At 44.5% G+C, this 12,115-nt stretch overlaps 5 protein-coding genes across 5 annotated transcripts; 2 read left to right on the top strand and 3 right to left on the bottom strand.

Annotated features, from left to right (window-relative positions):
- Positions 1 to 802: 802 nt before the first annotated feature.
- Positions 803 to 2,198, bottom strand: C8R40DRAFT_1258594 (uncharacterized protein; the record flags this gene model as incomplete). The annotated part of the gene is made up of 5 exons (XM_046233797.1): positions 1,931 to 2,198; positions 1,601 to 1,879; positions 1,507 to 1,548; positions 1,141 to 1,486; positions 803 to 1,062 (listed from the first exon to the last, which is right to left on the bottom strand). Exons 1-5 carry the CDS (start codon positions 2,153 to 2,155, stop codon positions 803 to 805), a joined length of 1,152 nt encoding a protein of 383 aa, XP_046081112.1. The 5' UTR covers positions 2,156 to 2,198.
- Positions 2,199 to 2,249: 51 nt separating this feature from the next.
- Positions 2,250 to 4,130, top strand: C8R40DRAFT_672325 (uncharacterized protein). The gene is made up of 12 exons (XM_046235837.1): positions 2,250 to 2,612; positions 2,661 to 2,778; positions 2,829 to 2,891; positions 2,951 to 2,983; positions 3,033 to 3,062; positions 3,121 to 3,180; positions 3,237 to 3,269; positions 3,324 to 3,386; positions 3,437 to 3,463; positions 3,520 to 3,537; positions 3,596 to 3,694; positions 3,754 to 4,130. Exons 1-12 carry the CDS (start codon positions 2,416 to 2,418, stop codon positions 3,955 to 3,957), a joined length of 945 nt encoding a protein of 314 aa, XP_046081111.1. The 5' UTR covers positions 2,250 to 2,415; the 3' UTR covers positions 3,958 to 4,130.
- A 1,308-nt stretch (positions 4,131 to 5,438) lies between these two features.
- Positions 5,439 to 7,008, bottom strand: C8R40DRAFT_1258587 (uncharacterized protein; the record flags this gene model as incomplete). The annotated part of the gene is made up of 5 exons (XM_046233796.1): positions 6,574 to 7,008; positions 6,246 to 6,524; positions 6,126 to 6,193; positions 5,786 to 6,105; positions 5,439 to 5,698 (listed from the first exon to the last, which is right to left on the bottom strand). The coding sequence occupies exons 1-5, from the start codon at positions 6,790 to 6,792 to the stop codon at positions 5,439 to 5,441; spliced, it is 1,146 nt and encodes a 381-aa protein (XP_046081110.1). The 5' UTR covers positions 6,793 to 7,008.
- Positions 7,009 to 7,443: 435 nt separating this feature from the next.
- C8R40DRAFT_1213619 (uncharacterized protein) lies at positions 7,444 to 9,171 on the bottom strand (the record flags this gene model as incomplete). Its single annotated transcript, XM_046233216.1, has 5 exons — positions 7,444 to 8,112; positions 8,167 to 8,482; positions 8,503 to 8,570; positions 8,623 to 8,901; positions 8,953 to 9,171. 5 exons carry the CDS (start codon positions 9,169 to 9,171, stop codon positions 7,825 to 7,827), a joined length of 1,170 nt encoding a protein of 389 aa, XP_046081109.1. The 3' UTR covers positions 7,444 to 7,824.
- Positions 9,172 to 9,423: 252 nt separating this feature from the next.
- Positions 9,424 to 10,793, top strand: C8R40DRAFT_1176120 (kinase-like domain-containing protein; the record flags this gene model as incomplete). Its single annotated transcript, XM_046232460.1, has 5 exons — positions 9,424 to 9,657; positions 9,712 to 9,990; positions 10,042 to 10,085; positions 10,135 to 10,450; positions 10,506 to 10,793. The coding sequence occupies 5 exons, from the start codon at positions 9,424 to 9,426 to the stop codon at positions 10,791 to 10,793; spliced, it is 1,161 nt and encodes a 386-aa protein (XP_046081108.1).
- Between the last annotated feature and the right edge of the window lie 1,322 nt (positions 10,794 to 12,115).

Below are 12,115 nucleotides of genomic sequence, written 5' to 3'. Positions count from 1 at the left end.
ATAATATCTAGAAGAGAGTCAATAAACTAGGTATGAAAGTGCATTATGACGAGTACTCACATCTCAGTGGTGGTAAAACACTGAGATGTATTGGTATGTAAGCGAGCAACTAGTAGGATGCGAGGTAACGTAAAATGGAGCGGAGCGATATGTTCATGTACGGGTATGTAGCCTTGAGGGTCGGATAATGTTAACAGGTACAAGAGCGTCGACGGATGCAGATCAGACGGGTGCACAACAAAGACTAATTCTTCTTCCCTCGCGGAGACTTTGTTTCAGGAGAATGCAGGGAATAGCCAAGGAACAAGCCCAGCGGATTTCGAGTCAACTTACGGGAAATTCACTCTCGGTGTATGGACTTTAACGGGAATTTGTCGAAGTACGAGACTGTTCATCGATGGAAGCCTACAGAAGGATGAGGGATATTCAAAATTTATCGATAGATGGGCACCATATAGCCTGTAGGGTTGTCTCTTTACAAGATACATTTATTACACCACTATTCCACCCTGTCCTAGTCGACCGAAAAAAGATGCATCGTCAAAGAAAGATAAAAAAGGCAGTGGACCCACAACACCACGGCTGTTGGATGCCTTCTGACATATCATATAGCACATCAGAAACGAATATAATTGAGATACTAAAAGAGTCATTTGGTGTCAACTCGGGTTGCTTGGGAGGACCATCCGGTGAACGAGTGTGAATTAGAAAAGCATATAGAGTGTTGAGATTTCCTCCAGTAGAAAGCACGAAAGCATTGAGATATTACAACAAGATCAAGTGGTCAAGAATACTAGGAACGTCAATGAAGATCCTTCGGTGAAGGTATAGCAGGCTTGAACAGCAACATCATCGAGGCCGTCCAGAAAATATGGTAAAGGGCGCGAAATGGTGTTGTCAGAAACTCATCTTTCTGGACTGCGCGTGAGCGAAGCTTCCACCATCGTAACTTTCCGACAATAGTGGAGAACCGTGAGGCAACCTCATTCATCGTAGGACGATTGGAAGGATCGTCTGCAATCATGTCATTTACGAGCGGCCTCAGAAATTCAAAACCATGAACTCCTGGTCTGGATCTATCGATGTCACCCTGTGTCACGAGTTATTTGGGAGATTGAGATTCTGATTCAACATCGGCACTCACATCGAGGAACGAGGTTCGTATCATGGTGCCCAAAATGTAAACATCAGTGGCGAAGGGATCACACGGAATATCTGCATCACCCTCCGGAGGGGTATAACCACCTGACTTCAACGCATATTCCAATGGACGTGGCTCCTTAGGGTCGTACATTTCAGATCGTCCGAAATCGATAAAGTAGTATCTGGGAGGACAGCGGGTACGAGAGTGATGTAGAGCCCTTCCACTCCAATTGTACCTCTTCTTCTGTTCAATGGGATGATACTGACGAGTGTACATTGAGTTAGCATCCATGCCCAAGTTGTTCCTTGCACAATCCCTGAGAAAAAATTCAACGACCGAACGCTATTGATAAAATAGTCAACGCGCCTATGCGCCACATTATTCTCGTGCATATATTGCAAGCCCTGTAGGTCGATGATTATTACTGGAAACTTGGGATAGAAATAAAAGACATACTTCAATCATCTCTTTGAAAAACTGAATCGCTTCCCCAATTGTCCGGAACCGAGGATCCATAACATCACGCAACCAAGGCATAACCAAAATCTTTTCATCGTCATTTCCCGGGACAGGCAAGACTTCCAGTACGCGGATACAATGGTTGCGAGAATTTGTGTTGTGTTCTTTGTTTGAGAAGAAGCTGGCAATGTTCTCCTCGCCAGTAGAAACGTTTACTTTCTTCATTGCGACCATGTAAGAATCCGAGATGCGAAGGGCATCCATGACATAGGGATGCTATTGACACTAAGTAAGTAGCTTCAATGTATGCAAAAGACGTGACGTTACAAGCATGTTTTGGCCGTCTTCCGAAGCTAGAGCTGCAAGTACTCCTGGTTTGAATGAGGGCTTCCATCCAGGACGATATCTAGGCCGCATCATATAACCGTGCTCTTTCAGGTATTCGAAATGACCAGACCACCATGATTCATTGATACTGAGAGTATGACCGTCCACAGGGAGATTTGAAATGCGCAGAGGTCCTATTACGCGTTCATAGTAGTCGTCGTCCATGGCTTGGGGAAGAAACAAACAGTCGACGACCAGGTCCAACCTGGTTCGGTTTGAGTTTACGCAATCAATGTAAGCCAGATCAATCGTTGTTTATTGCCGCTTTAGGACTTCTTTGTTTCCTTTCAATCGTCGAGGACTTATAAATGCCAATGCTTTCATCACAGAACCCCAATTTCCGCTGAACACTGTATTCAAGCTAGACCACAATCTTGCTCACTTCCACACCGAGTTCTCCATTTCCCCTTATCAAAACTTGCATTATGTTAACTGGTCTCGAGATTCCGATAATCGCAGCCGTGACTGGGAAAGCAATAGCCACTTTCAAGTTCAGCCGCACCTCTGTATTGATAGACCAAACCCGGGACATCTTGAATGACGACCACATCACAAAGTCACTCATCCTCCTTTACGAATTGAACCCAAAATTGGCCTCAGAGAGTGATGATCGTCACAAACGGCAAGCATTGCGACTGTTTGATATCAGTAAACACTGATTTTAAGCTAGAGCACGGGCCATATTCAACAACCTGGACCTCATGAAGGGACGCAAATACATTCTCATCCGACATATGAGTGCCCGTAACGCAAAATCACTTGCTGCACTATACAGAGATGTAGTCATGGTAGGTCACCATAAATTTTCAGTCCTTGGACATATTTCTAATTTGAACAGGACAACACTACGGAGGCCAAAATTAAACAAGCACGGGAGAAGGCACGTATGCGAGAGCAAATGGTAAGTAATAATATCCTCGAAGTATTCCGTTTTCGTTACGTAGTCTTTCTTTGCACTAGACGCACAACAAGGACATTACGCAGACAATCTCTGTGAGCATCGTCTTTTGCAGGTCTTTCCATATTCATATAAGATTGACAGAATACCCGAGCTTCCGGGGATCATGCTATTGTCAGTCGATTCTTTTTTTTTCTTCCAATATACTATATGAGCTCAATTAGTCCCAAAGACTCAAACACCCAAGTACATTATCCAAACTTCTGATATGGCTGCGTTTGCATATCCCCGAGTAAGCCTGCGGAGTATACTGTGCGGCTAATGTTACTGACATGATGAACTCTGAAGGGCACCCCAAAAAATCCCACTGTTTCCTGCCCAGTATGTATTCTTCTTCAAACTTCCTCAAAACATTCAATTATTGCAATCATTTAGGTAGGCTCGAAACCCATACTGCCAGATGGTTTCAAATTCGGAACTCTCGCATACTACTATCAGGTGAGTTCTCTTTATTTGAATATGTACACCAACATGATGGACCCCCACAGCCATCACACGTCGCAATGATCAGTTCAGTAAGTACTTGTGCTACTAATGATTATTCTCACTAACAAGGATTGCTATTACAAAGGATGATAGTTCTTCCGCGGTATGTCGATTCCTCCCCATTACAACGGTCCTGCCATATCTAATAAACTCGAGAACAGACCCAAACAGAGGAAGACGATCTAGTTCCGGTGATTGAAATTAGAGATATTCCAAAGTCTTCTCGAAGCGGTGTTGCTCAGGCATCTTCTCAGGGTCATGTAGGCTTTATTTTACTTGACGATTTGGCCACCAGTTTTGACAGGAGTATATTTGACAGAGACGGCAATCTACAAACAGGGAAGAACTTGTGGAAGATATCATCCGCGAAGATTTGCAAGACATCGCTGGCACAGCTCATTTTATTGGTACCTTGAGAGCTGCGAACGGGAGTGACGGTGACGTCGCTAGTATCGCAACTACTTACCTGAGCTTCGATGACACGAACACTGAGAGCGAGAGTAACTTTGACTCTGATTACTGATGGTCTATAGTACATTGTTATCTTCATTGAGTACTTGATCCCTTACTAGGCCCTACGCTCCTTGTGTCATTTATCATGTTTCTTTCTGTTTTTGCTCTCTATCATGCTATCGTGCTTTCTTGATGTTATCCATTGTTCCTGTAGCTAGTAATGCTATTAATGTGCATAACAAGGTTGTGTATTTCATTGATCGCACCAAAGTGAACCAATTTGATTTTTTCACACGATCAATAAATATTGTTCGCGATGCTCAGCTTTGGCTTACCATTTCTGGAGTAAATTAAATTCGACACCTCTTCCGAGCTCTTCCGACATCCTTCGCCGGTATCAGTTCGGGGGTCCCCCTAGCCTAGCACGTTATCAAAGGAACAGTGGGAGCAGGAAGAAAAGGTTACAATATCTAGTGGTACTAAAGCAGTTTGAAGACAAACATCGGCGGCATATCATGATGAAACTTTTTCTCATAATGGGACTTGAAAGAACTGGCAGTGTATTGCAATAAATGTGCTGTAAGAGGATGTAAATACTGATGAGTGCCATTAGTAGAGTTGAGTACAATCTACTCAACGTACAGACCCGCCAAACTACCAGATAAAGGTCTATAAAGGTACAAGGGCATGTAAAGCATCGATGTAGTAAGCATAATGAAATATTCGCCTAGTAACTCGAACCGGTTCTTTCTCATATTTCTCGCTTTGGCCGACAAATGAGGAACGAAGGCGTTATTTTCTTGAACAAGCTCGTAAGATGATTCCGTTAGCATCACAGAGAAGCTGAGTACCAGTACAAGAGAGTCGACGGATGCAGATCAGTCGGGTGCACAAAGACTAATTCTTCTTCCCTCGCGGAGACTTTGTTCCAGGAAGGAAGGAAGATATCTTAAACAGCTTGGTCCACGATCTGAACACCGCACTGTCCAGGGAGTATCTTGGTGTGGATCCTCACCACTCAGGAAAGTGCAGGTAGAGCCAAGGAACAAACTGGACAAGTCACTGGCAACTTAAGGGAAAATTCACTGTCCCTGTACGTATGGACTTCAAGGAAATTTGAAGTGCGAGATTGTCTATCAATGGAAGCCTACAAGAGTAGGAGAATATTCCAAATGCATTGATAGATGGGCGCCATATGGCCTGTAGTGATGTGTCTTTGTAAAATAAATTTATTACACCACTATTACACCCTGTCCTAGTTCTGGCCATCGGCCGAAGAAGAATGTCGAGTCAAAGAAAGATAAAAAAGTAGTGGACTCACAACACCACGGCCGTTGGATGCCTTCCGACATATTGTATAGCACATCAGAAACGAATATAACTGAGATACTGAAAGAGTCATTCGGTCTTAACTTGGGTTGCTTGGGAGTACCGTCCGATGAACGAGTGTGAATTAGAAAAGCATATAGAGTGTTGAGATTTCCTCCAGTAGAAAGCACGAAAGCATTGAGATATTACAACAAGATCAAGTGGTCAAGAATACTAGGAACGTCAATGAAGATCCTTTGGTAAGGGTATAGCAGGCTTTAACAGCAACATCATCGAAGCTGTCCAGAAGAGATGGTAAAGGGCGCGAAATGGTGTGGTCAGAAACTCGTCTTTCTGGACTGCTCGTGAGCGAAGCTTCCACCATCGTAACTTTCCGACAATAGTGGAGAAACGTGAGGCAACCTCATTCATCGTAGGACGGTTAGAAGGATCGTCTGCAATCATGTCATTTACAAGCGGCCTAAGAAATTCAAAACCATGAACTCCTGGTCTGGGCACATACATGCCACCCTGCTCGCCCTGTGTCACGAGTTATTTAGGAGAACGAGATTCTGATTGCGCGTCTAAACTCACATCGAGGAGCGAGGCTCGTATCATGGTGCCCAAAATGTAAACATCAGTGGCGAAAGGATCGCACGGAATATCTGCATCACCCTCCGGAGGAGTATAACCACCTGACTTCAATGCATATTCCAATGGACGTGGCTCCGAAGGGTCGTACATTTCAGATCGTCCGAAGTCGATAAAGTAGTATCTGGGAGGACAACGGGTACGAGAGTGATGAAGGGCCCTTCCACTCCAGTTATACCTCTTCTTCTGTTCGATGGGATGATACTGACGAGTGTACATTGAATTAGCATCCATTCCCATATTATTCCTTGCGCAATCCCTAGAAAGACTTTCAGTCACCGAATATTATTGATGAAATAGTCAACGCGCCTATGCGCCACATTATTCTCGTGCATATACTGCAAGCCCTGTAGGTTAATGATCATTACAAGAAATTTGGGATAGAAGCAAAAGACATACTTCAATCATCTCTTTGAAAAACTGAATCGCTTCTCCAATTGTCCGAAACCGAGGATCCATTACATCCCGCACCCAAGGCATGACCAAAATCTTTTCTTCGTCGTTTCCCGGGACAGGCAAGACTTCCAGTACGCGAATACAATGGTTGCGAGAATTTGTATTGTGTTCTTTGTTTGAGAAGAAACTGGCAATGTTCTCCTCACCGGTAGAAACGTTGACTTTCTTCATTGCGACCATGTAAGAATCCGAGATGCGAAGGGCATCCATCACATAGGGATGCTAGTGACAATGGGTAAACTTTCAATGTATGCAAGATGCAGAACATTACATGAATTTTTTGGCCGTCTTCAGAATCCAGAGCTGCGAGTAATCCTGGTTTGAATGAGGGCTTCCAACCAGGACGATATCTGGGCCGCATCATATAACCGTGCTCTTTCAGGTATTCGAAATGACCTGACCACCATAATTCATTGTCATTGAGAGTACGACGGTCGACAGGGAAATTGGAAGGGCGCAGACGTTCTAATTCCCGTTCCAAGTCGCTCATGGCTTTGGGAAGAAACAAAAATTCGACAACCAGTGGAAAGTCATGACTCAACCTGGTTCGGTTTGGGTTTACGCAATCAACGCCAGCCAACTAAATTGTTGTGCCGCTTTAGGACTTATTTGTTTCCTTTCAATGGATGACTTCCCGTAAGAGCTGTTGCTCGTATTAATCTTGAGAGGATTAGATGCGACTGTCGGACAAGTGATACGCGGCTCGCTTAAGCAAAAATCGAATCTAGAAGAGGGTCCTGAGGCTCTTGTAGATTTTTTTCAGCTCGTTTTTGATAGAATCCGTTGATCGGACACGTCGCCTAATCGTTTGGAGAGAAAATAAAACGAGACTTTTATTAATTTTCCTTACGGGAAGTCATCCAATCGTTGAAAACTCATAAATGCCATGCTTGAGTTTGTCAAAGAACACCAATCTCCACTGAACGCAGAGCCCAAGCTCGACCACAGTCTTGTAGCTCATTTCCACACCGAGTCGTCCATTTCCCCCTTATCGAAACTTGCATTATGTTAACTGGTCTTGAGATTCCGATAATCGCTGCCGTGACTGGGAAAATGGCACTTTCAAGTTCAGCCGCACCTCTGTATTATAAGTTAGAAGTAAGAGGGATACTCATAATTCATTGATAAATCGGTGCACATAGCCTGTACATGTAGTGCATGATCATTCCTGTGTCTCTACAGAATACATTTTACTATGAGTATTACATCCTGTCCTAATTCTCGCCCATCGGCCGAAAAAATATGTGGAGTCAAAAAAAAGCGGACCCACAATAGCCCACAACGCCACGGCCGTTGGATGCCTTCTGATCAAATACATAGCGCATCAAAAACGAATATAATCGAGATACTGAAAAAGTCACCGGACTCAGGTTGCTTGTGAGTACCATCCCGTGAAGGAGTGTGAATTAGAAAAAAATATGGTACAGATGATAGAGCGTTGAGATTGCCTCCAGTAAAAAGCACGAAAGCATTGAGATATCACAACAAAAGCAAGTGCAAGTAGTCAAGAATAATAGGAACGTCAATGAAGTCCCTTTGGTACAGGTATGGCGGGCTTTAACAGCAACATCATCGAGGCCGTCCAGAAAATATGGTAAAGGGCGCGAAATGGTGTTGTCAGAAACTCGTCTTTCTGGACTGCGCGTGAGCGAAGCTTCCACCATCGTAACTTTCCGACAATAGTGGAGAACCGTGAGGCGACCTCATTCATCGTAGGACGGTTGGAAGGATCGTCTGCAATCATGTCATTTACGAGCGGTCTGAGAAATTCAAAACCATGAACTCCTGGTCTGGATCTATTGATGTCGCCCTGTGTCACGAGTTATTTGGGAGATTAAGATTCTAATTCAACATCGGCACTCACATCGAGGAACGAGGTTCGTATCATGGTGCCCAAAATGTGAACATCAGTGGCGAAAGGATCGCACGGAATATCTGCATCACCCTCCGGAGGAGTATAACCACCTGACTTCAATGCATATTCCAAAGGACGTGGTTCCGTAGGGTCGTACATTTCAGATCGTCCGAAGTCGATAAAATAGTATCTGGGAGGACAACGGGTACGAGAGTGATGTAGAGCCCTTCCACTCCAATTATACCTCTTCTTCTGTTCAATGGGATGATACTGACGAGTGTACATTGAGTTAGCATCCATGCCCAAGTTGTTCCTTGCGCAATCCCTAGAAAGACTTTCAGTCACCGAATATTATTGATGAAATAGTCAACGCGCCTATGCGCCACATTATTCTCGTGCATATACTGCAAGCCCTGTAGGTCAATGATCACTACTGGAAACTTGGGATAGAAGCAAAAGACATACTTCTATCATCTCTTGGAAAAACTGAATTGCTTCCCCAATTGTCCGAAACCTAGGATCCATTACATTCCGCAACCAAGGCATGACCAAAATTTTCTCATCGTCATTTCCCGGAATCGCTAATACTTCCAGCACGCGAATACAATGGTTGCGAGAGTTCGTGTTATGCTCCTCGTCTGAGAAGAAGCTCGCAATCTTGTCCTCGCCGGTAGAAACCTTGACGCGCTTCATTGCGACCATGTAAGAGTCCGAGATGCGAAGGGCATCCATCACATAGGGATGCTAGTGGGGGCCAATAAGCATTCTTGGTGTAAAAGGACAGCATAAGATTACAAGCATAGTTTGGCCGTCCTCGGAGTATAGAGCTGCGAGCAATCCTGGCTTGAACGAGGGCTTCCAACCAGGGCGATATCTGGGCCGCATCATATAACCGCGATCTTTCAAATATTCGAAATGACCAGACCACCATAATTCGCTGTTATAGAGCGTACGACGGTCCACAGGAGAATCTGAGGGGCGCAGACGTTCTAACTCCCGTTCCAAGTCGCTCATGGCTTGGGGGAGAAAAGAAAAATCGACAGCGACCAGTGAAAGTTATGATTGATGACAACAATCTGATTCGAGCTGATTTGGTTTGGGTTTCCGCAATCAACGTAAGCCACTTTCAATCGTCGAGGTACATATTTTAATTTACGTAGGATTGAATGAATTGATGAAGGTTTGAATGTTACCTTGTTCAGAAACTGAACCAGTTCGTTTTCTGGATCCATTCGATGTTCAATAACCTCTTCCCTCCTCTTTTCTATGGCTGCTAACGAGGAGAGTTATTTTGAGCAAGTTATAGGCCCTCTGCGGCAGAGGCCTCGTCGTTCGGACCCTGACGGGCTTGATGAAAGCGAAGAATGGTGGATTGGACATTTCGAATATCTAAAGGAGCGCGGCTACATGATGAGGCCCCGATATCGTCCTGGTTGGCAACCATCCTACATTCCTGGGTCATTCGGGAGTCTGTATGCTGAGGATGCTCAACGAACGCCCGTGCGTCTATATGCTAATTCTGTGTTGGATGAATCATTCACCTATTGCTCCCAGCATCCATATGTCATGGATGCTCTTCGCCTATCGGATTCTCTCATGGTAGCACTGAAGCTTGTCAAGGTTTCCACTGGCGAAGATAAACTCACCATGCTCTTTTCCGATGATGACCACAATCCAGATCCTCACAATCATTGTGTCCGGATACTCGAAGTCCTACCAGTCCCTGGAGAAGATGCGGGAAAGATATTGGTCATGGTATGGATGCGCAATGTGATAGATCCAAGATTTCGCACAATTGGTGAAGCAATTCAATTCTTCAAGGAGATGATACAGGTGTGTGTGTCTTCAGTCCTTCCAGAGACTTTCTGCTTGACGATTTTGCAGGGCCTGCAATACATGCACCGAAATAATGTGGCACATAGGCGTGTGTCAATTCATGACAATGGAACACATCATCTCATTTTTTCTCCATTTTAGAGATTGCTCGTTGAATAACATGGCCATGGAAGCTAATTCAATGTTCACTCGGCAGTATCACCCTATGGCTCCGAAAAAGAGATACGATTGGAGTGGAGGGGCATTACACTTTTCGCGTACCCGTCGTCCTCCAAGATATTATCTCATCGACTTTGGATGCTCCCGGATGTATGATCCTTCGCAGCCACGACCATTGGAATATTCTTTGAAATCTGGTGGCTATATTCCACCTGAGGGTCTTGCAGACATACCCTGTGATCCTTTTGCCACCGATGTCTTCTTCCTAGGCAATCTCATGCGGACTTCATTTCTTGATGTACGTACTTGTAATACTCTTTGTTTACTTGACTGACTTGGTGACTCGAGCGCAGGGTGATCCTACTATGCGTCAACCTGGAGTTTCTGGTTTCGAATTTCTGAGACCACTCGTCGGCGATATGGTAGCAGATGATCCGTCCAAACGTCCTACGATGGATGAAGTTGCATCTCGGTTCACCGGTATCGTTGGAAAGTTACGGTGGTGGAAATTGCGCTCACGAGCGGTTCAGAAAGACGAGTTTTTTTCCACACCGTTTCGAGCAATCTATCATATCTTCTGGACTGCCTCAATGATGTTACTCCTCAAACCTGCTATACCATCACCGAAACCTCTTCGTTGACGTCACTAATTTTTTTGCTGTTGTGTGATATCTTAATGCTCTCTTGCTTTATCCTGCCACATTCGACCGCTTGGCTCCGCCCTGATTAAACTCAAATCTACTGCGGGTAGAATTCATCCCCTCTATACTACAGATAACCACAGATACACACTCTCAGTAGTGTTGAGTCTCAGCCACAGACCAGTTGATTGTAACTTCATATGCTTAGCTGCGTTAGTCCACTATATAAATCACTTTCCACCGCATCTACATAGATGCACCCAGAATCCTCCAAAATCTCCTGCAGAAGCCCGCCTGAGAAAAGGTCATTTAGGACCCAATTTTGGCGATCTCCTGGTCCTCATGGCATCAATACCGAGCCGGAATTTTTGGAAAAAAGAACACCTCATCCGACACCATCTTTGCTCGTCGATGTTAGCAGAAGAAATGGAACACGAAGAAGAGCAATATCTAGTGGTAATAAAGCAGGTTGAAGAACAACATCGGCAAAAGGACGCGGTGATCAAAATTGTTCTGAGGCTATCGGAGGCGGCTGACCGCACCGAGCATTATTAGTAGATTCAAATGCAATCAACGTACATATTAGAAAAGGACATGGTATAGAAGGGTATAGACAATAGAGCTTTGAGGTTTCCTCCGAACAAGAAAAGTAAGCGGTTAAGAATGGTCGTCAATAAAGACCGTGCCAAACCCTGCAAAGGAACCGGAGAAGGATTTGAGCATACTTCGATTATCGACTTCTTGAGAAATTGAAGTGCCTCCCCAATAGTGCAAACCTTGGATCCATACCATCACAGTATCTTTTCACCTTCCTCTTCGGAGACCGGTAGAAATCCCAGCACACGGACGCGATGATTATGGGAGTTCGACTGAGTTCGAATTATGGGTATCATTAGAGAAAAGTGTGGCAATTTGATCCTCGCCGGAGGAGACTTCAACGCGTTTCATTGCTGCCATAAGAGAATCCGATACGCGAAGAGCATCCATGATATAAGCATGCTGATAGTCAATTGCAGGGCGAGAATACGATATAGAAAGAAGGACATACATTCATTATTCGACTGTCTTCCATGAAGATGCCCTCAAGTGGCCCAGCTCCATACTAGGAGGGTTCCCAGCCAGGACGATATCGAAGTCTCATCATGTAGCCGTGCTCTTCCCGAATTGTCCAATCCACCACTTCTCGCTTTTGTCGTGCGCGTAGATGTCCGATAATAACTGTAGTCGTTCATAAAGATGCGGTTATATTGCATCTATTGTTCGTTTTGGTAGATATGAAAATATGATTCTTTATACTGGCTCCGAGTCGAAGGTTTTTTTCA

This window comes from Lentinula edodes (assembly GCF_021015755.1).
Source record: "Lentinula edodes strain Le(Bin) 0899 ss11 chromosome Unknown C8R40scaffold_49, whole genome shotgun sequence".
In the NCBI taxonomy this organism is placed as follows: Eukaryota; Fungi; Basidiomycota; class Agaricomycetes; order Agaricales; family Omphalotaceae; genus Lentinula; species Lentinula edodes.
This window is presented reverse-complemented; position numbering and strand designations above follow the sequence as displayed.